This window comes from Monodelphis domestica, chromosome 4 (genome assembly GCF_027887165.1).
Source record: "Monodelphis domestica isolate mMonDom1 chromosome 4, mMonDom1.pri, whole genome shotgun sequence".
In the NCBI taxonomy this organism is placed as follows: domain Eukaryota; kingdom Metazoa; phylum Chordata; class Mammalia; order Didelphimorphia; family Didelphidae; genus Monodelphis; species Monodelphis domestica.
Genome location: NC_077230.1, coordinates 282,147,055 through 282,173,721, shown reverse-complemented (window position 1 = coordinate 282,173,721; position 26,667 = coordinate 282,147,055). Strand labels below are relative to the sequence as shown.

The window sequence follows — 26,667 nt, the reverse complement described above, 5'->3', positions numbered from 1 at the left end:
TATCCTTGTAAAATAGCCATTGCTTTTAAGTTCCTGCTTGAAAAACCCTTTCTTCTTTCCCTCTAGTCTCTCTCCCTCCTACACTCCGATCTGCCCAATTGGAGCCCAATTCGCCCACGTGGAACCAATACCCCCGTTTGTTACCAGCTGGTAGAAATGAGTCTTGAGCAATGAGCGGATCTGCTCCAAGGCTAGGCAGGATGGGCAGGCAGGTCACCAGGTGATTGCAATCTAGGTTGAATCAGGTGGGCCAGGTGAGCGAGAGAGAACACTAGGGTGGGCAGGTGAGCTGCAATCTGCAAACAGATCTGGAGCTGGGGCTGCAGACAAGGAAGCACGCAGGCAGGGAGAAGCGGCCATCCAAAGTGAATGCCTGCGGCAGGCAGGCAGGCAGGCAGGGCTGGGAGCAAGCCAGAAAATGGCTGGAACGAGCAGCAGCTTTGAGAGGGTAAAAAACCTCGGCCAGAGAAAAGTGCTTAAAAAAATTCTAGGCAGTAGCTATGAAAAGCCGAACTAAAGATCAGTAAAGAAAAGAATCAGAAGATTGAGAGTATTTCGTTTTCCTGTTAGGTCGCCAACTGTAAGAGTTAAAATTTTGGGGATACTGATAGAGGCAGAAATTAGTTTTTCTCTGCAAGGAGTATGATATTTTTAGAGTTTTATTAAAGGTTAAGGAATAAAGAAAATACAGAATAAGAAAGCATGTGGCTAGGCCCAGAGAGGACTAGACACAACCTCACCTACATTATCAAAAGAGCTGCATCTGCTTGCAAGCGGAAACAGGAAAGAAGACCGCAAAAGCCTTTCCAATCAGGTTAAATACCCCTTCTCGATCTCACCACAGGTGAGAATTCAGTGATATTACAAAGCATTCTGGGGAAGTGGAGGAAGGCCTCCTGGGGATTGAAGTCCTGGATTCAAGTCCATTTTTACAACAGGAAGCAGTAAACCCACAAGAATCAAATTTGTCACCACAGATCACAGAAATAGAGCATATTACTGAGCTACAGCTAGAAAAAGAATTAGGAAATATAGAAATCACTGAAATAGGGTCAGACCAAGACACAAAACCTGATTTTTAACAACACCTGACACAGAATTACAACAGGTCACTAAACGAAAGCTAATGAAACACCTGGGGAGTACAGAAATCAGTGACCAAGAGTCATACTCAGACCCAGATGATACAGTAACAAATGGTTCAATAATAGTTGGCCAAAACAGTGATGGAGAACAATAACCCTATGAGTACATCAAGCTCTATGATAAAGTTCACAAAGATTTAGATGAATGGGTCACAAATTGGCATAGTAAACACCTAAATTCAGAACAAACATTTTTTTCTGATTCAGATTCTAAAGAATCAATTGAAAACATAGGAAACTCTTTATCAGTAGAGGAAATACTGTATATTACAGGAGTCTGTAGTTATGAAGAATTTTGTAAAAATTATGATTTAGAGAACAGTGATGCTGAATTGGAAGTAATATGATAGACAACAAACTGAAGAAGAAATAGACAACAAAATGCTATTATCATGTCTGCTTTCTCCAACCTTGAGCATCCCATAACACAACAGATACCATCTATTGGGAATGCTTAGTGCCAGGACTTGTTTGAGTTCCATAGGTTAGCAAAGAACACAAAACCTTATAAGAACCCAGACTGGTAACTAGTCATAAGATCTGACATCTGATCCACAAAGAAACCTTAATCAAATCAGGAAAACCCCCTAAGCCCAATGAAAATCCCTGGCTGAAAAAAAAAACCTAAGATAAGTCCATGAACCCCAGTAAATATAAATGGGAAACATCCAAGATGCTATTAGAACATCTTACCCAAATGAAATCTATTGCATGAAACCATGAATCTGAAACCATAGGTACCAAAACAGATTACAAAAGAGAACTGAAACAGGTTACTCATATCCCTCATCCTCCACCTAAAAAATAAATCTTTAGAGGGGGAGGAAGAGATGGAGGGCATACCATGGAGATATTAACTAACATTTTCATGCACCACAAGTTAAACATCACTACACCCATGATAACACACCAGAAGACAACTTAATGGAAGCCCAAGAATCCATGCAAACACAGATGCCCCAAGAACAGCCCTTGATGAATAAACAGAGATCCCACTGTGAATCTTAAAACTGCTCAGACTCTACTTCGGAAGATTTGATTAAGCTCTTCCCCATTTTTAACAATGGATGTACTTGGTCAGGAATGTATTGAGAACTTTTAAAATTAATCCACCCTACTCAGACAGTGCCTTAGGGAAAGATAAAGTTGAAAACTCCTGATTGAGCAATGAAAAGACCCTAATTCATACTTATAGTGAAGCTAAAACCTTAAGCTAGGTCTATCTTTAGATCTAATACAAAAAGGTACTCAGTACCTATAAAGTTTAAATTAATCACTAAAAGGTCAAGCAACTTACAAAAGGCAAGCTTAACAAAAGAGGTGTGAAGTACTCAGATTTTGTCTAACCAAAAAAGATGAGAACTAAGAATGAGCAGTCCTGGAGCAAAGTGTCTACTGTGATTGATAGATGTGAAAATTTAGGGGAAGTGACATAAGAGAAATTTTCTTTAAAAGGAAAGGACTTATTGAGTTGGAGGGAGTTTTTTTTGGATTGGAAGTTAGTTGGAGTTGGAGTTCAGAGGTTTGGAGCTTGCTTGAAGACGATCTTGTGGTGAGTGATAAAGACTGACTCACTCTCTCTTAGGTCCTTTCTACTATTTTCTCTTTTTCTCTCTCTACTTCCCTTATTTCCTTCATTTGTATTAATTAAAATCTCCATAAAACCCAGCTGACTTGGGTATTTTCATATTTGGGATTTTTCCCATGGCGGCCACTTAATTTTAGATTTTTTGTTTTAAATCAAGACACTAAAAATTATCTTTACAGTTTGGCTGAAACCTTTACAGTTTTGGCAATTCACAGCCTTGGCAAACCACATTTTCACAGTTACACCATGAATCCAACAAAAATGCACAAGAAGAAATAGAGATACTGAACAGAGACAGTGAAACCAAAACAGAATAATACCCAACACAGATAGTAAACATATATACAAATCTCCATCTCAAGCCTAGACTAAAATATCATTAATCTCTACAATCAACCACATAGGAATATAATAATTGCCTTACAATCACACTTTAAGAAAGATATCTACCTTCATTACATTAAAAAAATCTCACTTGCACACATGAAGATGGCAAAAACATCCTGTATAAAGTTTCACTCACATGCATCAACATATTCACTCTTACATGCCCACACACGTTAATCTTACACACACATGATTCTGTAGTTCCAGATCCCTGAGATCGTCTTTCAAGGTGGGATGACAGGCAAGTTTGTATCCTGTAAAGGCAAAGACACAGGACCAGTGACAAACTTCAAGCAACACCAAAGGAAGACACATTGACAACTAGAAAAAACTTTGAATCAAAGAAATTATGGGAAATGAACTTCAGGAAAATGGGTCACGTAAGATTAATAGCTGATCACATTAATTTCACATATAGGAAATTGCATCCACATACACATTAGAATCAACACAGGAAGAATAAAGAAGAAATCTTCAGGCAACATGAGAAGTGGATCTCCTGAAGAAGAGTAAATATGCATCCACCACGACATATCTAGAACATGAACAAATTTCACACTGCCATTTGAGGCTGTGCCATAAATAAGGACAGTCCATATATTGTATATCTATAAATAGATCTTTAGTGCCAGTGGATGTAAATATATGTATATAGAACATGTAACATATGTAAATGTGTAGAAACCATAGACATGTATATATTTAGCATAATAATGAGTTAATCTACTAATACAGATAGAAAGGAAAGAGTTAACATTAATAGACAGAGACAGAGTAGTTTAGGGTGGAAAAGGGAATGTTTTAACTAGAGAGATAACATAGGGACAGAATAAACCAGATTTCAATTGATACAAGTTAATATATATACATACATCTAGTTGTTATGAATTATTACATTGGAATTAGCATTACATAAGGCATAGGATAGTTCAATTTTACTTGAGAGTTAAAATTTTATATTGACTGCAATAGGAATGACCTTTGTATTAGAAATTGTTATATTGTCCAAACTTTGTTGGCACATAATCCTAACCCTCTTCCCAAAACTCAGTCTTAGCATAAGATAGGAACTGAAGCTAGCAAATAGACACATTAGGATAAGATTTATTATTTTGGGAGGGAGGAGGTTAGATGGGAACAATAAGTAACAGATAGATTAGAATAGACATAGATGGTAAGTAACTGGCGTGGGTCAGGGTGGGACCATATGAACAACAGGAAATGGAGGATTTGTGACAGAGGCTGGAACATAAGAAGAGTGCCAGGCTGAAGAATGTGGAACTGATCACCTCAATGTGAAGGTGTGTGTGTGTGTGTGTGGGAGCCCAGGAGATTGGAATCTTGGAAGAGCAGATGATTCTGGCTGGAAGAATAGTTGCTCTCTCAGTCTAGAGAGGCCAAAGAGTGAAGGTGGAAAGATACTTTCTCCTGAGGGTTACCCACTTTTTCCTTCTTATGACTGGAAATCCGTCCCCCCAACACTTCCCAATTGAAGAGACTCATTGAAGACAAACCTGAGAAAGGCATTTTGTATTTCTGTCAGATTTTACCTGACCTCCTGTGGCCCTGGGTCTGAACTGTGGCCAAGAGGCCAAACCCAGGGTGAGTCAACCTGACTTTCTCTCAGGAGGCTCAGGCTGCCAAGGCCTGAGTTCCCCCAAAGTCAAGGAGGGAGGAAAAGGGTTTTAGATAGAGACAGGGACTCCCCTTCCCCCACTTTTCTCTCCCATTCTTTCCCTGTCAATTATTCCTTTGTATTACCTTGATTGAGTGGACATTAGAATAGTTATATTTTCTCCAAGCTGTGAATCAAGTGTGAGTGAACAGATCAAGGAGAGATCCTTTGGTCTCCAGTAGTGGAGAGGGGGACAAGGGGACAAGAGCAAATCTGGGAGAGCAGCCAGAGTTGAGGAGGGAAGGCAGAAGGGGGAAAATCTTCAAACCCCCTCTCCTCTCTCTGAGCCAATCCTAAACATCTGCTATCTCTCCTGAACCCCACTTTGAGAAGGGAGGTCTCCACCCTTTCTCACTCTTTTTCTCAATACTGAAAGACTTGACCTCTCGAATATAGTACTGTGCTAAGCACTGGAGACACAAAAAGAAGCGAATGACAGTCCCTGCCCTCAAGGAGTTTACAATCTAACTCCTACCATAGCAGTTTAGAAACTACTCTGCAGTTTATAGACCGAGAGTTACTCTGGGTATTCAGAGGTTAAGTGACTTGGCCAGAGTCACATTTTAAAATGTGTCAAAAGTGAGACTTAGAGTCTTCTTGACTTCAAGGCTAGACATCAGCTATTTCTCTTTTTCAGCGATTAGGTTAGTTAGTATATGTGAAGGAAAGGAGGGGAAATGGGAAGGATAAAGAGGAAAGGAGAAACTATAGCTCAGGGCAAATCATTCCCTGTTATGGACACACTGATTCATTACTGAAACATCAAATGAGAGAGCAGATAGAAGTAATGAGCCATTTGAGACACCCACTCTTTTTTGTTGCTTACAGCTATCTTGATGTCAAAAGGTATAGACACGTAGCAGTTAAGTGATAATGATTAATGTATACAGGTGAGCCTAGTATAGGCAGGTATGCACTTGGTGAGTTTTCCCAGGTGACTCTTCAGGTGCTACATAAGCAACAACAACCTATTTAAGGTTCAAACCCCACCAAGCCCCAAATTTAAAAGGGCTGAGCAAAAAGAAGCCCTCACCTGGCCAAGGTTCTGAAATCTCAGGCATGATGCTATGAAATTCATATGCTTTGAAATTACTTAAATAGGAAAATCATTCATTACTCCTCTCAAGCCATCACAGATACAAATAGCTGAACCTGCCAAACAGAAATTTATATCGGATCTTAGAGGTAAGAGGGAACCATTGGCTTTTATTGTGTAAGGGAGTGGGGTGACTTGGTAGATTATTGTTAGGAAAATCATGTTGGAGACTATGTGAAGGATGGTTGGAGAGAGAAGTCTAGCATATAAAAATCAAACAGGAATCTATTTAAATAGTTAGGAGGTGGTGAGTGATAAAGTCCTGAATTAGGATGGTAGCTGTGTATGTATATGAAAAGGAAGGAAGATGTGGGAAATCTGAAGATGAAAATTACAAGAGCTCATATTCTAATAAGGGAAGACAATACAGAAAAGGAAGCTAGCAAGAGTGTAGTCCACTATGCACTCAATAACATGATTTGAAAATGTCCTGGAGGTAGAGCAGAGGCATTCCTCCAGGAAATATTGATCTGTCTATAAGAACCCAGCATCATAGAGATTCCAGAGCTGGTGGGAAAGAAATGAAGAAGATAAAGAGGATGGCCAGAGTAAAGGCTGAATGGTTTGCAAATGGCTTATACATTTCTTTCAGAGAAAATCTAAGAACTGGAAGTGTCTTCAGAGCTCACCTAGCCCAACACATACCTGGATGAGAACCTCAGTATCCACGATCCTTGACAAGTGGTTATCCAATTATTGCTTAAATATATCCAGTGAGAAGGAAACCAATTGTCCTTGATCTAAAATCAGAAGATTTACATTCAGGTCCCAGTGTGAAAGTAACTTACCAAGTCACTTAGTATATCTGATCTTCATTTTCTTTACCTGAAGAATGAAGGAACTGGCCATGATATCATTGATATAGGTAGAATTTAAAATCTAAATACCTTTCATATTTTGAATAACTCTGGTGGTTTGTTTTTTTAATTTTATTTTCAACTCTGCCTTATTTGATTTGGATTTCTCTTATATTTTTTTCATCTCTCTTAAGGCTAGTCAAAAGATTAGTCAAAGGCTACTTGGTTGACTTTCTTGAGCATTCTGTGTGCTTTCCCTGCCCTCAAGACCATAGCCAGCCACCACTGCACCACTGTCCTCAAAGGTAGGACTCACTGTAACTATCTTGTGCCATCTTTGGCAATTGACCTAGGTTATGATCAAAAGCTTCATTCAAAGCTGAGTGAGCCCCAGCTAAAACAGGCTGGCTAAAAGGTATTCCTCTTCCTTTCTCTTTTTTCCCTTTCAAACTCTGCTTTCTAAGAATAGGTAGTGTGTGTGTGTGTGTGTGTGTGTGTGTGTGTGTGTGTGTGTGTGTGTTTAGTGTGGAAAGTCTCTTGCTTAAAAAAGGGTTTTCATTGTGTTATTTGATGTTTGTTCTGACATTCCTAGTACTCCATCTTTGGGTTGTAACATTTTTCCTTCCTTAAGCCATCTTTCCTTTCTCTTTGTGCGGTACATTATGTTTTTCCTTGTCCTGTAAGTTTATGATGCTAACATAGGGAAAAGAATATTGGACTCAGAGTCAAGGACCTTGGGTTCAAAGCAGGCTCTGGTATTTTCTCAGGGTGGGCCTAAAGGCAAATGACTGGATTCTCTCACAGCCTTAGTTTTGTTTCATTTTCTCATCTTTAAAAACAAAGTGTACTTAAGGCTTTTATTTATAAAGACATGAAAGGATTTTACAAAAATGCATTGAAATGTTGGGAACTTACTGTGTACTATCATGTTCTGTTTTTTTTTTTATATTGCTCTTCATGACAATGTTTGTACTTTTTAATCACTTTTTATGTAATATCATGTTCTGAATTGTACACAGAGACTGAAACATTGTGGGACAATCATATGTAAATGACTTTGCTACTGATAGCAACACAATGATCCAGCACAATCCTGAGGGACTTATGGGAAAGAACACTATCTACATTGAGAGAAGATAGCTACTCTGCAAGTAGAAATGCAGAAGGAAAATGCTTGATTTTTCACTTGTTTATATGGATATTGGATGTGGGGTTTAGGTTTTTAAAAGATTATTACAAAAATGATTAATATGGAAATAGGTATTGAGTGATAATACATGTCTAACCCAGTGGAATTGCTTTTCAGCTCTGGGAGGCAGGAAGGAAAAAAGGAGGGAAAGAACATGAATCATGAAACCATGGAAAAATACTTAAATAAAAAATTAAAATTAAAAACTATATAATGTTCTAAAGAAAAGAGGGCTAAGTGATTGAGGTTTAGTGACTCTCCTTGGTTTTGTTTCATTTTGTCAACTGTAAAATGGAAATAGTGAAACCTGAATGACTTAGCTGATGGGGTCATTTTAAAGAAATCACTTTGAGCATTCCCATTTGAAGCTCATCTTTGCATGAGGGAGTGAGATGTCGAATTTCTTCCATGTTGCTATCCAATTTCTCCAGCAGATTTTGTCAAAGATTATTGTTGTTTTTTGTCCTTCATTTTTGAAGAGGACCACTGACATCAAAGGGCAATATCTTGACTTATTTGTGAATTAGATATAAGTGAGTCAAAGTTTCACAAACTTGTCAGCCTCATTCTCTCTTCCACAGTTAACAAAGTTCAGTGACAGAACAAAAGTCAGGATGATTGGCCATAGCCCAGGGTGCACTGGATGACCTTGGCATTTTCAATGTCTGTCCAAGCTCTAAGCCACAAGCCTGCTTCAGCCACCTTCGTGGTCAGTAGAACAAATTGTTGTCAACTTCCCTTTTCACAGGGAGAAGTCTTCACCTGCTTGGGGTAGACACACCAGCAGGCTCAAGACCTGTCCATTATCCTGAATCTGGTTAAGTCTGTCTGCCCAGACTGTTTTAGCAGGATATGGCTGCTTAATATGCTCCAGGTTCTTGGAGCCACAGATGAGTTGGGTGACAGGTAGACACTCAAGGTGAATGAACAGTCAGGGCTCAGCAAAACTTTCACATCAGAGGTGTCACAAGCATTGAGAATATAAGTTCAATGAAGAACAAGTCCTATTCTCAGAATTATTTTCTAACAAGACCACAAATGCATATATATACAGAATAAATATAAGAATACAGACTAGTTCAATACAAAGTGAGTTTGAAAGGGAGGACACCATCTGTTCAGAGGATCACTAAGGGCTCCTGTAGAAGGTGGAATTGAAGTTATGTTGTCAGGAAGAGGGTTAAATGAAAGAAAGGTGAGTAAAGAGTGCTTTCCAAGCATGGAGGATAGCCAGTGCAGAGGTGTAAAGACAGAAAGCAAAGAGCTATCTAAGCTAATTTACTTGTTTGGTGCCAAAAATCAAATTAGAAAAGGATAATATTTGATCCTATACTAAAGGAAATAGGGAGGCAAAGGAGTTTATTGAGAAAGAACAAGGTATTGACAGATCTGCATCTAAAGAAAATCACTTTTGAAGCAGGGTGGAGGATAGACCAGAGTAGGGAGGAACTTGAGGCAGGGAGAACAATTAGGAGATTGTTGGAAATAATATAGGCAAGAGGTGATGAGTTCATGGATGGATGGGATAGCTTTGTGACTAGAGAGGTGTTGTAAAGGGAGAAATGCCAAGATTGGTGATGGATTAGATCCGTGGGATTAGAAGAGTGAGAAATTGAAGATAATACCACCTTATGTAACTGAAAAACTTGGGAAATGATGGTGCCTTTGACAGAAACACAAAAACTTTAATAAAGAAGTCAGTTAATTTTAAAGGTTGTACAAGGTATTTTGGAAAGACTGGTACTTCTGATGTGAGGGACTTTTCAGAGCTGATTTCTTCCAATGTCTACCTGCTGCTCAATGTCTACCCCAAGCCTGTGACGAGTTCTTCCAGTGGAAGAGACAGATGACAACAGTTTGTCTACCTGTCATGAAGGTAGCTGAAGCAGGCACTATGGAATGATCAGAATTAGGTTAGACATCAAAGAAGCCCAGATTCATTCACTGCCTCCTGAGCCATCTTCAGTCATCTTGACTTTTGTCTTACCACTGGACTTCAATGATTCTGGAAGAGTGAGGCTGATAACTGTTCAACTCTGCCTGCACACATCAAACCACCTCATGATGGCACTGGTCCTCTTTGAAAATGAAAGACAAATAACAACTATGGGCCAGGTATGGTGCTCTATCCTGGAAACAGAAATGCTAAAATAAGGACAGTCGCTATCCCCAAGGAACTTTAATTCCAATAGGGGATTAAACATATCATGGTATAGTGGCCCAGAAAAGTAATCTTTGTCTTAAATGTTGTTGTTTATCTTTTGTTTTGAAAGTAGACATCAAAAGTGTATGAAGAGCCCTGAAAAGGCCTCAGTAAGTCCTCACCCCAGAGGTTTTAGTCCTCCCTAAATACCCCATATATTCCATGGGAATGTATAGAGATGGGCATTTCAGGGATGTTGAATCAATCTATCAAATAGTTCATTATTATGCCCTTTCCAGAAGCAATAGTAGAATTGATTTGATGACTGTACACAGCACAAAATATGGAATGTGGACAGTGGGATCTGGAGAGAGCTCTATATGCACAATAATAAGACATATAGCCATGGCCTAAATCAATGGCAGGATATAATGTGAAACATGGTACCTTAAAGTGGTAAATGAATATAAGGTATAATTAAAGACCCAGAAGTAGGACCCAGATTTTCTAACTCCCAGTATGGTGTTCTTTCCATTATGTTGTAGTTGTCTCTTTTCATATATAACAATAATAACCTCTTCTACTAAGCAAAATGTAGTTAAATACATAAACCTGTGCTGTTTCCTTGTTAATCATTTCTCCATTCCATCACCATCAATCTTTTTTTTTTGATAGCTTCAGGCTTCCTTCCTTTTATAAATTCTGTCCCAAACACTGCCCCCACCTGGCCTATTTCACCCCCTTATTCAAAATTCCAGATCCAGGGAACAGAAACAGCGCTAGAAAACCCAAGAGAAAGGGAGCACTTCTCTAGTTCTACAAAAATCTTGGAGACATGGGTGTGTTTGTTCAGTGTCCAAGCTCCATCTCAGGCCCAACTCTAAATTAACATCTGTTACATTGGACAAGAACTCTTAGAGTTTTTTTTTGCAATTCCTGAAAATATACAACTTGCTCCTTCCTGCTCCAATCCTTCACCAGGGCCAACCTTACAAATAAGTGATTGCCCATGTGGGGCTCATAAATATTTCCCACACCAGCCTGCCCCTAATGCCCCAAATCCCATAACTCATTTCTTGGTATGAGAAAATTGTCTCTTGTACATTCCTTCTTTTTTTTTTTAATTTGTGAGCAGATGACCATGCAGCTTAAGCAACCAGTTATATGACATAATCAGTAAACTATAAATACAGTTATAGAGAGTCTTGTGTTGAAATCAAATAAAACTTACAACAAAATTAATCTAGCATATATTTAATGATGTGAATAGTCATTACTGTGTCATATGGCAATTGCCCACAAATGGTTTGGGAGGTGGAAGGACTAATAAACAAACTTCACCTCCAGGTTTTCCTAAGCATAATAATAATATGAATTTCCAGACAGTGGGCTGCTTCCCTTCCAAAAGTGCTTGGTGGATAGATGTGCAAGTATTATAATCTCCATGAAAGAGATAGACAAGTTGAGATTCAGATGGAAGAAGTAGGTTTGGATGCTGGGCCTCCTTTTGAGATCCAGTGTTCTTTCCATTATATCATCCTCCCTCAGACAACTGACTGGTCTAGTACAACTCACAGAAGGGGAACTAGTACCTACAATGACTTTGGCAAAGTTTAGAAGCTTTATTTTAAGATGAGTTGGAGTGCATTTAAGCTTAGAGAGTTTAGGATGCTGAAATAGTCTAGTGATATTCAACTTAGGATATCTGGGGTATTCCATACTTACCCTCTCTGCTAAAGGCTCCCTCTCACTTGTATGTGTGGTTTTGGTTTAGTTCTAGGGGAGCTAACCACTGAAGAGAAAGACCTGGATTCTTTTCTTAAACCCTTTGGCTTTTTATACTCTCACTCAAGAGTCACAGAGAAAATAAAAAATAGCTTGGGTTTGGATCATGCCTAAAGTCTCCCCAAAAATGAGGGAATAAAAAGGTACTCAAAATTTAATGTACATCAGATATGAGACAACTATTTATTTCCTCCACGAAAAGGAAATGGCCAATACATACAAGAAACACATGTACAAAGAGTCAGAAAATCGTAAATAAGCCACTAGAACTTATAACTACTTCTAAATTTTCCTGGGAAGTTGATATGTAAATTACCCACATGTCATACAGTTTGTTGCTCTGTTGAATTGGTATTTTCCATTTCTTCTTAGCTTTGCACTGGCTGGACAATAACCTCCTGATACTTATGTAGTAATTCAATTTTTTTTAAATTAATGTTTAAAAATCTATATGTAATTAGGAAAATATTTGAAAAAAAAGACTATAAAAGCAGAGAAGCTAAGGCTGATGAAGAAATCTAAGAAAAAAAATTAAAAGACTCTAGTTATACATGTGAAAGGAAGGACACTAAAGAGGGGATAGGAAACCTGCTCTAGGGAAGAACTGCTTGATTTTTATTTTGCTCCTCTTTTCTGAGAGAAAGAGAATGATTTAACTTTGGCAAGACATGAGAGAAATGGCTAATAGAGAACTGATGCCTGAGATAAGGAAGAAGACAGCAAGCACCTTACTGCTCTCTATGAATTCAAGTCACTTGATCCATATAAGCTATATCCCCAAATATTTCAAGAACCAGCAGATGTAGTTGAGTTATTTATTGTCAGTGATCTTTGAAAGATTATAGGGAACCAGAGGGGGTAGTACAAGATTGGGAAAGGTCAAATTTCACAATTTCTAAAAAGGAGAAGAAAACAATAGACTTGGTTTGATTACTATAGAAAAATGCTAAGAGATATTATTAAAAGAAGTGGGAACACCTTGAAAAGTGAGCACACAGGAGCATCCAGGTGCCTCAGTAAAAAGAGAGCCAGGCATGAAGATGGGAAATCCTGGATTTAAATTTGACCTCAGACAGTTCCTTAGTTGTGTGACCTTAGGCAAGTCACTTAACCCCAATTGCCCAGTCTTTAACACTCTTCTGCCTTGGAACCAGTACTTAGTATTGATTCAGAGAGGGTAAGGATTTTTTAAAAAATTGAACCCAAAGAAACAACATGACCCCAGGAAAAGCAGGTCATTATGGAATAGTCTCAGTTCCTTTGTCGATCAGTAGAAGAGAGAAATTCTAGAGATAAGATTTGCCTAAATCTTTGAAATACATTTGACAAAGTCTCAGGCTATTCCTGTAGGAAATATGGAGAGAGGATAGACCAGAAGCTGGTAAAATTAGATGAATTCAGAATTGATTGAATGATGGGATCTAAAGAGTAGTGCTTAGTGGTTCAGTGTCATTCTGGAAAGAGATCACTAACAACATAAAGTTCCAGGGATAAAGGTTTAGATAGAATGCTAATGGAATTTGCAGATGATATACTTCTTGGCGTCTATTGTGGTTTATAGTGTGTATCCAAAAAGATGTTGACAGTCTAGAACACAGGACTAAATGAAATAAGAAATAATTTAACTGTTTTGATTATAATGAAAGGTTGGGGTGGAGAAGGGAAGGAGAGATGGTGAAGAAAGGAGAGAGATGACCAGAGTTGGGAGAAGGTCTGTATAGCTCTCCCTCTCCCTCACTCCTAAAGCATACATGAGGGCTATCCCTGTGAAGATGTTATGATAGGGTCTGTGTGCCAGTAGGTAGGCTTCTTTGGGTTAAGGCATAGGCTTTTCCTCAGAACTTTGCTGGTGCCTAGAACCCAAGAAGCCTCCTCTGAACACACAGACCTGTCAGACAGACTGAATGGATTTTGCTCTGGATTTAGCTTTACCAGAGCTGAATAGATGGCCTACCCAATTTCCCTCTTCCTCTCATTCTAACTTTCTTTTTTAACTTCTATGAAAACTGCGTTATGACTGCGTAAAACTGCGTATGACTGCATTTTCCTCAGAAAAGGGGTGGTTTATTTGATCAGGAAACAAGGGAAGGTTAGGTTAGAGGGATCAGGAAACACTAAAGGACTACCCAAGCAGTTTGTTTCCACTTTGAACAGCTGAGCCAAGTGGCTCAGGCTTCTGCGTTTCTTTCTTCCTTTCTCTCTAATCTCTCTAAAAACCTATACTAAAACACGTCTCTAGTGTCCTTCTTGGAAAGGCATGGGTTGGGACAGGTCTTCAGGATGACCCCCCCATGAGGTTCAGGAGTTGAACACCCCTCAAGAGCAGTTGATGGAATTTCTGCTTCCTTGTTCGATGATCCAGTGATGTCAGGGAACTTTCTGTCTTTCAGGACAAGGGGAAATTGAGGCAAGGCTCTGGTACCACAGGTTTGGTGTCTGGAGCTCAGTTCCTTTACTCCTGTCTCTCCTGAGTCCTCAGAGCAAAAGACCACCTTCAAAGTTCAACCTTCCACAAGCTCCTTTGCTCCTCCAAATGCCACTCTTGTCCTTCCTCCCAACATTCGAAAATGGTTCCTTATGCCTCCTACATACATATTGTGAGTTTTTCCAACATCATGACCTCCCTCCAGTAACTCTTCCTGCCTAATGCCTTCTTTTTTTTGTCTTTTGTTTTCCCTTTCATACAATCAGCTTCTTTTTTTAATTTTTATTTAGAATATTTTTCCATGGTTACATATTTCATACCCCCACACACACTCTCTCCTCTCCCCTCCCAAAGCCAACAAGCAGTTCCACTGGGTTATATATGTATCACTGTTGAAAATATATTCCTATGTTATTCATATTTGTAGTAGTGATCCTTTAACATCAAAACCCTAATCATATCCCCACCAAACCATGTGATCGAGCATATATTTTTCTAATGCATTTCTGTTACCACAGTTCTTTCTCTGGATGTGGGTAGTATTCTTTCTCACAAATTCCTCTGGATTGTCCTGGGTCAATGCATTGTTGCTGGTAGAAAAGTCTGTTATATTTAGTTGTAGCACAGTACATCCACCTCTGTGTATAATGTTCTTCTGGTTCTGCTCCTTTCACTCTGCATCAGTTCCTGGAGGTCTTTCCAGTTCACATGGAATCCCTCCATTTAATCATTCCTTTGAGCTCAATAGTATTCCATCACCAACAGATACCACAATTTGTTCAGCTATTCCCCAATCAGAGGGCATCCCCTCATTTTCCAATATTTTTACCACCACAAAGTGCACAGCTATGAATATTTTTGTACAAGTCTTTTTCCTTGTTATGTTTTGGGGTACAAACCCAGCAGTGGTATGGCTGGATCAAAGGGCAGACAGTCTTTTAGCACCCTTTGGGCATAGTTCCAAATTGCCCTCCAGAATGGTTGGATCAATCCACAACTCCACCAGCAGCATGTTAGTGTTCCAATTTTTCCACATCCCCTCCAACATTTATCACTTTCCTTTGTTTTCATATTGGCTAATCTGTTAGGTGTGACAGAGTTGTTTTAATTTACATTTCTCTAATCAGAAGGGATTTAGAAACAAACAGCTTCTTAAATAAAAGCCCTTTTACTTCCAACCCCCCCCAAAACACTTACTTTGGGGTCCAAAAATAAGCTTTATGTGTACAGAATAAAGGAGGTATGGATAAATATGAATTTATTTGGAAAATAAATCTGGAGATTCTGGTGTACTAAAAGCTTGGTATGAATCAGTAATATAAAATGGCATCCAAGAAAAATGAACTTGATCTCAATCTGGAAGAAATATAAAGTGTTTGAGACTAGAACAATGATAACCCTACTATTCTCTCTGCCTTTCATGAATGACATTGATAAGCTAGAGAATATCCAATGGAGAGCAATCAGGTATATGAAATTTTTACTGAATATAAACTAAGTTTGTTCAAAATGTAATTCACTGCATTTCCTTACAAATGCAATCACCCTTCAAACTATCCCACTTATATTGATATCACCCACCAGTCTTCTGTTAAGCCAGTTTAGCAATCTTGGAATCATCCATAACTCTTATCCTCCTCCTCAATCCCATGTCGAATTAACTTCCAAATTCTGTTGATCCTGCATCCATAGCCCTCTTCTATTCCCTTATAGAACTTTTATCTTCATCACATTCATCAGAACTACCTCAGCTACCCCCTAATTTTTCTCCCTCCTTCTAATCTTCCCTTTTTCGAATCTAATATCCACATAGATGCTGAATAAATAATCCTAAAACACAGATCTAACTATGGCATTCTTTACTCAGAATTCCTTAGGGACTCCTCTTGCTACTAAGATAACATTTTAGCTCCCCAGCCTGGCATTCAAAGCTTTTGGCAACCTGGTTTCCATTTACTTTGCCAATAGTATTTTGCACTACTCTTCATATATTTTCTTTTAAAAAACAAAACAAAAAATCCTTACCTTCTCTCTTACAATGGTTACTAAGTATGGGTTCCAAGGCAGTAGAGTGGTAAGTTCTAGGAAATTGGCATTAAGTGATAGTCAGGAAATGTCTGAAGTCAGACTTGAACCCATATTCTCCCATCTCCAAGCTTGGTATCCCACTGAGCCACCTTGCTGCCCCACTTCATGTATTTTCCATTCCAGTCAAACTCTTACTCACGTATAGGATTCCGTCTCCTGACTACATGCCTTTGTGCAAATCATCCTATGTGTCTGTATCGTACTTGATAAATTCATCTTGTAGAAATCTTCCATTTTTTCAGAGCTCAGCTTTGGTAGTTCCTACCACAGAAAGCTTTTTGTAATTACTCCAGCTATTACTCTCCCCCTCCTAAAAATCACTTTTTATTACTTTGGATTTATCTTATATTTACTCTTTTGTGTGCATGTTATATTTACCACCTACCCCTGCCAAAAGAAGATAACCTACTTTAAGGCAACAATGATTCCAGTTCTCTCTCTCTCTCTCTCTCTCTCTCTCTCTCTCTCTCTCTCTCTCTCTCTCTCTCTCTCTCTCTCTCTCTCTCTCTCTCTCTTTTAAAATTGAATAGAGTATAACTGAATTGTACCGAACTGGATGGCATGGCCTCTCTTCCAGTCCCAAGATGCTGTGGTCTCAGAAAAACTTAAAAGTGTCATAAAATAGATCTATGAGCATTATAATTTGCTTCATAAATAAGTGGGATCAGAAAAATACCATTCACAATGACTACAACATAAATGAGAAGAACAAAAGCAAGAATAAAACAAAAAAATTTTTTAAAAATGAATCCTGAAAAATTACAATGGATTTGTATTGGCTATTGTTATTATGATCTTAGGAAAGGGGGAAAGAAAGGTTACACAGAGGAGAAGACACATATTAATTTATTAACAGGTAAGGGAAAGGTTTTGGGAATGGAATAAGGGGGGAAAGGTTAGCACCTGACTCTTTCCTCTCTATATTTAATTATCTAATTAAGCTTACTCTGACTACCTATCTAACTAAAGACTATCAAGGCTAAATCCCACAGCAAACCCCAAATCTCACATACAGAGTCAATGGTTGATCAGATTTCAGGAATCCCAGGTATGGTGTTCTCAGATGGTCTCAGCAAAATAGAGTTCTTTTCTCCAACAACTGTCAACCAGAAGACTGGAGATTTCCTCTCACCACAGCCAGTAGATCCTCAAAAGCCAGTTGCTTGATGGATGGATTTCCAGGATGTCTTAGCTATACACCTTCCTCCTTTACCTTTCAGATCCAGAGTGGCAATTGGCAAAATTGTTCCTTGGAACTTTGATTCAACCAGCTCAGGCAAGATTCTATGTCTCAAGACCTGTCAATCATCCATTCCCTTGCTACAGTCCCCCCTTTGCACAAAGCCTAAATTGTGTTGAAAATACGATTTTAGCATTTGTACACTAACTTACTTACATATTACCTAAACTAAAATATCTACCCAAAATAACAAACAACCTACATTCAACTATCTGAACCTATCTAATACTAACCTATTTTAGGGATTTTATCAAGACAAGGAAAAAAAAGGGAATTAAATAATAAACAAGTACACATTTCAAACACAGATCAAACATATACAAAAGTACAACAAGCAAATAATATCAAAAGCAAAAGGTAAACACGACTTCCATGCAAACACTAAACTCATAAATACTACTATTATCAACTAATACAAAACATTCTACTACTATTGTAACACATAACAGCAGACTTAGAGAAAATTTTTTTGAAAATTACAATAAAACACATTGTATACGTTTTACAAGGAAATTAAACCAAAACATTAAACTCACTTATGCAAAATACATGTAACAATAGATAAAATTAAACAAAAGTGATCTATTTCCATAAAGTTCACACATAAATACACATAGTACATACATACAATATATACATGTATGCTATACACATACACATATATACACTTAATATTCATACATATGATACATGTGTGTTACATATATACATATACACACAATAATACAATTCATTTAACAATCCTATTATATACACTATTTACATATATTTACATATGTATTTAAATTTTTGTTTGATGTGTGATGTTATATGTCATTTGTGTTATGTATGTTGTTATATATGTTGTAATATAAGTCAGTATCTTACCTTATCTAATTTACTGTAAACCTATCTAACTAAATCCTTAACTTCAAAATTCTCCTGTCTACCCATATTCCTATACTAAACTAAGTATCTAAGTTTTGTTAGTAACAAATTTACAGCTAATTATAACATTATGAGTACCCTACAACAATACATTGTTTCATTCATTCAAATAGTGAATCAATGAAACCTAATCATGTTTATGTATTTGTATTTATGTGTTTATGTTGTTTTGCTAGTGTGATGTCAATGTTACTGTTATGTTAATGTTATGTTACTGTTGCATGTAATATATTTACCACTACTTCAGATCTTACTTTTCTTCTCATCTCATCTTGATTGAAGAATTATTCTTCTTCTCCAGCTCCATGGTTATAAAGATATTTATGAATGTTTGTGTGAATATGTTATGTTATTTTGTGTTATAATACATTACCTCAATTTTCTTAATTCATTAGTCTAATAATCCTGTGATCTTCTTCATTATAAATTCCATTCAAAGTCATTATCTCAATATTTATAAGTCCTTCCAGTCTATTAACAATGTCCATTAAGTTTCCTGAATTCTCCTCTTGATCTGCATTGTCCTCTTCCAAATGTCCTCTTCCACTGGAATGGTCTTCTCCTTACTGTTCTTTCTGACTGCAGATTCAATTTGCCTGATGAATCTCAGCTTCCACAATTTATTCTTCTTCAATTTCTTCTTCAATGATTTGTACATTTTCATTATTAATACCATATGCTGATTTTATATGTGAACAATGATACCATGATTCTCTACCCAAAATTTTTACTGAAGATGGAGAAATTAACACAATTGTGTAAGGACCTACCCAACTCTCTTGTGTTGTTGTGTTTTAGCAAAATTTTTGACATATACCATATCTCCTGATTTGAAATTATGGAGAGAATAATCCAATAGACCAGCTTGGATTAATACTCCCATATCATGTAATTCTTTAGGATGTTGTTGTAAAGCACTTAAGTATGAAGTGAATTGACAATCTCCTCCTAAGAGAGATGTATAGACTGTCTTACAAGTCTTTGCCTATAATGAAGCATGTCCAAAGAGCATTTCATAAGATGATCCATGTAGATCCACTCTTGGTCTTGTATAGGCAAAACAAAGCTATGAGAAGAATATCTGGTAATTTCAGATGAGTTTCAGCACAGATTTTCTCCACCATTGTCTTGAGTTCCCTATTTACACACTTCATTTGACCTGAACTTTGTGGGTGATAAGGAACATGATATTTGGGTATTATTCCTAGATTCTCATAGACTCTTTTTAAGATATCCTGGGTGAAATGAGATCCCTTATCAGAGTCTATGGTAAGTGATACTCCAAATCTAGGAATAATTTCCTTAATCAAAACTTTTACTACAAAGCTAGATATATTTGTATTTGATGGAAATGCTTCAGGCCACTTAGGTAATCTGTCCACAATTACCAGACAAAACTTGTATCTTCCAGCTTTTGGCATGCTGAAATAATCAATTTGCAGACTCTCAAATGGACACTATGCTAAAGGTCTACCACCTAAACCTTTCTGTCTAAATCACCGTGGTTGAATTTTTGGCAAACAACAACTTGTACAGATCTTATTTGCTACAGTACTTGTTCCTGGAGCTACCCATTGTCTCTTTACAGACTCAACTACAGCTTGAGTACCAAAATGGCCTTTTGTGTGGATGGCTTGACATAAATAGGTATACAAGTCTTTTGGTAACAGTGGTTTTCCAGTGTCTGCAACCAATATTCCATGTTCTTTCCTTGCTCCAAATTTCTCCTTCCACTTCTGAATTTCAGAGTCTACATAACCTTTTTCTAGGTCATCAAATTCAATAGTTAACAAATTCATTACACACACTGGAGTACTCCTGGCATCAAATTTTGCAGTTATATCAGCTCTATGATTTCCTTTAGAGACTGAATCTCTGTCATAAGTATGACTTCTACAATGGATCACCACTAGCTGTTTAGGTTTTTGGATAGCATCCAGCAACTCATTTATTATTTCTACATGAGCAATTGGTTTTCCCAATGCAGTAATAAAACCTCGTTGTTTCCAGATCTGTCCTGTAGCATGGCATATAGAAAATGCATAATGAGAGTCTATAAATATTTGCACTTTTACCATCAGCTAGAAGACATGATTTCTTCAAGGTGACCAATTTTGCCCCTTGAGCACTAAGATTACTAGGTAATGATCCATACCACAGTGTCTCAAATTCTGTGACAACTGCAGTACCTGTACATCTACATTCCATTACATAAATATGAAGAACCATCAGTGAATAACAACAAGTCTGGATTTTTAATTGGAGTGTATTTCAAATCCATCCTAAGCCTATCCTCTAGATCTACTACTTCTATACACTCATGTAATGGTTTGCCATTCTCTGGCAAATTAGGAAGAAGTGTAGCTGGATTTAATATACTATACCTCCTCAATTGGATATTCTCTCTACCTACGAGTATAATTTCATGCTTAGATATTTGTTGATCTGAATATTCTTGAGTACAAAATTTCCTCATTGGTGCTTCTATTTGATGTGAACAATATACAGTCAATGGACATCCCAAAGCTATGTCTGCTGACTTCTGGTATAACACAGCTGAGATGCTACACCCCTTAGACAAGGAACTGTACCAGCAGCTATTGGATCAAGCTGATAACTATAATATCCAAATGGACAATAACTTTGTCCTAAAGTCTATGTCAGTACACCAGAAGCAATACTCTTAGTTTCTTTTACAAATAGTTGAAATGGTTTTGTATAGTCTATGATACCCAAAGCAAGAGCAGATAAAATGGCTTCTTTAAGTGTACTTCAGGCTTGCAGATGTTCAGGTTTTAGTTTCAGAGGTTCTGGTTATGAATTCCTAGTTAAATCTGTTAGACACTTTGTTAATTTACTATATCCAGGTATCCATTGCCTACAGAAACCAGTTGTTCCAAGAACAGCTCTGAGTTGCTTTTTTGTCTTAGGAGCAATCAGTTTCTGGATGTCTGCTATTCTTTTCTGTGTGATACTTCTGGAACCTTCTGATAATACAAATCCAAGATATTGCACTTGAGGCAAAACCCACTGTAATTTTGCCTTGCAGATTTTATGCCTACACTTATATAATTCTATGAAAAGAATCTTACTATCTCTGAGACATATTTTAGTATTTGGGGATGCAAGGAGGATATCATCTACAAAATGTATTATTTTACTTTCCTTGAATGTTATGGTTTTTAGATCTCTATTTAAAATTTGTGAGAATTGGCTTGGCAAATCAGTATGCCCTTGTGGAATATGAGTCCAGGTCCAATGGGTGTTTTTCCCATGTAAAAGCAAGGATCTTTTGAGAATCCTCGTGAAGTGGTATCGAGAAAAATGCTGAGCAAAAATCTACCACAGTGAAATATCTTGCCTGACTTGGAATAGAAGAAATTATAGCAGCTGAACTTGGTATAATAGGACGTGTCTTTACCACATAATCATCTACCACTCTTAAATCCTGTATGAATCTATATACCATTTTGCCATTTTAATCTAGCTTTGGCTTCTTGATTGGAAGTATAGCTGTATTATATTATGAGAAGTGAGGAATTATGATCCTTTGTTGCATTAGGGATTCAATGATTGGTCTGATACCCTCTATTGCTTCTTTACTTAAGAGATATTTAGGTACACAAGGAACTGGTCCTTCCTTAGTCCTCACCCTTACAGGAGGAGCTGATTTCAATAGACATATATCTGTTGACATTAACCTTCAGGGATATCCTCAGGTATAGGATAGATAGAATCCAAGTCATCCTCTGTACTGACTGAATCTAAGAACAGCAGTGGAAAAAAGCTTTCAGAGATTCTTCTGGTAGATATAGTGAAATATCACCAGTATCAATACATTGGATTGTTGCCTGTAATTTACATAATAAATCCCTACCTAGAAGATTCATGGGACAGATTGGCATACAAAGAAATGCATGCTCTACAGATAAAGGACCTAAAGTAATCATTTTAGGTTGTGATTTTTCTATTCTCTCTGATTTTCTAGTAGCTCCTATAACTTCCATTGTACCAACAGCTCTATAATTCTTAAGAAGACTTTGCAAAACTGATTTACTGGCTCCAGTATGAACCAAAATATCATAAATCTAATCACCTATAGTTCACAAGAAGACTGTTGCCCTGCTTCAAAGTATTATTATGTGTGTGTGGTGTGTTGTATTGAAAATGGAGAAAAGTTTATAACCATTTGGTGGATACCTCTGTACTTTTAAAATTATGTACTGTTTGTTCCTATAATTTTGAACTCTAATTAGCATCCTCTGGTATAATGTATCCCCTGAGGCAAGGGCACAGCAAATATTCTTTTGGATGGTAGTTGTGGGAAAAGGTTTATTTGCAGAGGTGTTCTGGAGACTATTCAAACTGGCTCTGGGAGCTCATTGTTAAATTTTCAGGGTCAGCATTTACATTTTGGAAATCAGAAAATGCTATAAATCAGTACTTGATTTATTGTTTTGTCAATTGTCCAGACTTAAGAAAGTGATGGAGAAAATGTTAATAATGCAGATTAAATTTAACCGAATGCAATGGATTTTTTTTGGTTGCAAATTGTTTCCCAAAACACTCCCATGTATTTGGGGCCCCAAATCTCCTCAACAAAAGACCTTTGCTGTTAGCTAAGAATGAGCCCAGAATTACAGTCTGGAATTAGTCCAGTTCTCCTCTTAAAGAACCAAATCATGGGCCCACAGTCTTTAAATACAGTATGTTCCAAAAGTGTGAGTGCAGGCTTCAGCTATTAAAGCTTAAAACTGCTCTAGGATTTTTGGAACATCCTGTATAATGATGAGTTCCCTTGATGATATATGCATTGGTAGTCATATATATATATATATGTACAAATAAGAAACTAAGCCTTCTGATTGCACTCTATTTCTCAGCTATCTCTTCTGGTCTTTGAGAAGGGAAACAGTAGTCCTCTTGGTGGTTCTAAGGCAAGTAGGCTTGTACAGAGATAAAGGCTAGTCTGAATAGCAGAAATAGGGTGGCAAGGTTGTTATATTCTGGAAAACAAAAAGAATTCTGAATTTTTTTCAAATATGCTAATGTCAGGTTAGCAGCTCCCAGGAACCTTGTAAATGCATCTTGTATAGTAAAATCAGTAAAGATTCATACAGAGGTTAATAGAATTGGCATGGGGTGAGGAGAGACAGGGATATCAATTGGGCTCTGTGTGTATGTGTGTATGTGTGCATTTATGTTGGGGAAATCTTTAAGGGATTATGTGCCAGGAAGAAAGATGGGATTCTCTTTTGGTGATTAGATGGAAGCAAGATACTGTGGGGCCCTCAGGGAAAACATGCCTGGCCACTCCAGCCCAAGGAAATAATGTTAACCAGTTAGCAGTTAATAGAGTTTAGGAAGCTTATATAGTTGGGTAGAATTCTTTTAATGGGACCCTTTGGAGCATTTGAGCCTCATTTTCATTATTTATGTAAGTCTTCTGGAAAAGACATTGGAGGTCATCTAATCCAACCCTCACCAGATGAGGGAACAGAAACCAAAAAACTAAAGTGACTTACCCAAGACTGCACAGGTAGAAAGTGGAAAAGCTAGAATTCTAAGTTGGGTCTCTTGACTCCAAATGCATTCTTAGTCTTCATTGTATGGTAAAGGACAAAAGAAGGAAAGAGGAATTGAGGGACATCCCCAGGGATGTCATGGGTCACCTTTGGATGGTTTAGGGCTAGGATCCCAGTATGAAAGAATCAGAAGCAGTAGTTACTTCTCCTAGAGAAAGATAAGAGAGAGAAAGAGAGAGACAGAGACAGAGAAGGGGAGGGGGGGGGGGAAGAGAGAGAGAGAGTGAGAGAAAGTGTGTGTGTGTATGTGAGAAAGAAAGACAGTGTGTGTGAATGAGAGAGAGAGAGAGAGAGAGAGAAAGAGAGAGAGAGAGAGAGAGAGAGAGAGAGAGAGAGAGAGAGAGAGAGAGAGAGAGAGAGAGAAACAGATTTCCTGTTATCATAAGAAGGAAGGCAAAATTTGCCCAGGTCAATTCAGAGAAAAAGCTCATGGTCTAGAGTTGGTATTTCTCACTGACTCCTTGCATCGTTTGGCACTTAGCTGGGGTGAATATCTCTACCTCTCTGAGATACTGAATCCACTCACATCTTCCTATTTTCTCCATTAGCATCACAGGGGTATTCCCAGAAGAGCTGACAACTTTATTTGCATTGGAAGTCAAGTACAGACTGGACATGGATTCAAGGCTCTACATCTTAAGTACCCTAACAAATGAACTTCCACAAAGCTTCGCCACCTGTACTTTTCAAGCATGAGCTTCCTTTCCCTTTTACTTTATGTACTTATGGGAGAGTGTGTCACAAACTTTCAGGAGAGGGTTTGTACTAATTTTTATTACTATGTTACCTTAGTAAATATATCTTTTTTAAAAATTCAATACATCTTGCTAAAAACCTAATTGAGTCTGAATAATTTATATCAACCGCTCATCTTGGTGGAAAACATACTTTTGGGAGCTTATGAACTATAAAATATTAAAAAGACAATTCTCAGCTCCTAAGGGATCTAAGGTTAGACCCATAATAGTAACATTCTAGGGGCTTGACTTATCATTGTGAGTGGGAGTTGAGAGAGTATTTCATGGCTTCACTTGGTTTTGATATATTTTTTAAACCCTTACCTTCTATCTTAGAACCAATACTGTGTATTAGTTCCAAGGCAGAAGAGTGATAAGGGCTAGGCAATGGAGTCACACAACTAGGAAGTGTCTGAGGCCAAATTTGAATCCAGGATCTCCCATCTCTAGGCCTGGCTCTCAATCCACTGAGCCACCCAGCTGCCTCACCTTGTTTCTGATTATTCATTTGACCATGGTATCCCATGACCTACCACCAAAGAGAATACCACCAATAGAATATTGGGATTATGGGAGAAGTCTGAGATGGTTATAGGAGGTTTGCTTTTTTTCCCCCCAAAGGTCATCTAGGCAATATTCCTTTTCCTCTAGTTTAACATTGGGTCCAACTCTTCCATTAGCAGTGTCTACCTAGAGTGTGCATCCCCACAAAATGGGATAGCAGCCATGAATCTAAGACAGGGTCTTCAGTAAACCTTCATCCCCTACCAGGTCTCCTCTCTTCTGTGAGACTATGGCAGGGGAGGGACATCATTAACCTTAAGCTGGGTGAGGGAAAGGATCCACAGAGGGTGCCTCAGACCCTGTTTCATAGCTACTGGGGCCGTCCCTTCAAACTTGCAACCTTCTGAAGGGCTGGTTGCCTGAGCAACCAGCGAGACTGGGCTCTAATGCCTTTTGAGACTCACTGTCTAATCTGAGGTAAACATGTCATTGGAGCAGACCCCAGACTGGCAGTTCTTAACTATGGCCCATCTAGTAAGCACATATCCAACATCCACCTCCTGGTTGCTGGGGTGAAAGGACTTCTTTATCTCCACAGGAAGAAGCTGATGAAACTGAGGCTCCTAAGAGGGTGTGACTGTTTTGTTCCCTTAGCAGACATACTCCCCCCACATACACAGCCCTCCCCATACTTAAAAGGTTCTTTCTTATTAGGATGTTTTGTTTTGTTTTTCATTCAGAGCTGAAGTGGGAGGGAACAAAGCAAAGGGAATTGAAAAAGGCCCCTTCTCAGTGGGGAGAGGCCTCTGCCATCCCCCTGTGAATACAGAGGTCAGGCAGGGGATTAGAAATGTCAGCTTTATGGGAAATTGTTGATATTTAATAGCTATAATTGATTACTTTGGCTCAAAGATGTACACACACACACACACACACACACACACACATACATACACATACACACACTCACAAGCTGTCATCCACATTAGGGCTTGTTCTCAATCTGCTAGGGAGATAACTCCATCTCCCGGAAAGTCCAAGGTGCTCTCTAATTGTCCCCATGGCGCAGCTGGCTCTATTTTACTTGCCATAGAATCATGGCTCTAAATCGGGGAAGGATCTCTGAAGACATGGAGTCCAAATACTTTATAATACTGAAGAGGAAGCTGAGACCCATATCAGAATTCAACCAAGATGGAATTTGAACTTGTCTCCTATTTCTAAATCCAATGTGAAATCAGGGTCTGTCACACTAAGTAGTCATATGAACTTGGGTCTGTGATATCAACTCTTTAGGTCACAACTTCCTTATTTGTAAAATGAAGTGACAATCTCTAGGGTCTCTCTCCAGTTCTA

At 38.1% G+C, this 26,667-nt stretch overlaps 1 protein-coding gene across 1 annotated transcript in view; it reads left to right on the top strand.

Annotated features, from left to right (window-relative positions):
* Positions 1–24,909, top strand: part of SNX19 (sorting nexin 19) — a 115,998-nt gene extending 91,089 nt beyond the window's left edge. The window contains exon 12 of the mRNA XM_007495138.3: positions 24,619–24,909. Coding sequence (XP_007495200.2) covers positions 24,619–24,647 — 29 coding nt within the window. The 3' untranslated portion in view covers positions 24,648–24,909. The remainder of the gene's footprint in view (positions 1–24,618) is intronic.
* Positions 24,910–26,667: the final 1,758 nt, after the last annotated feature.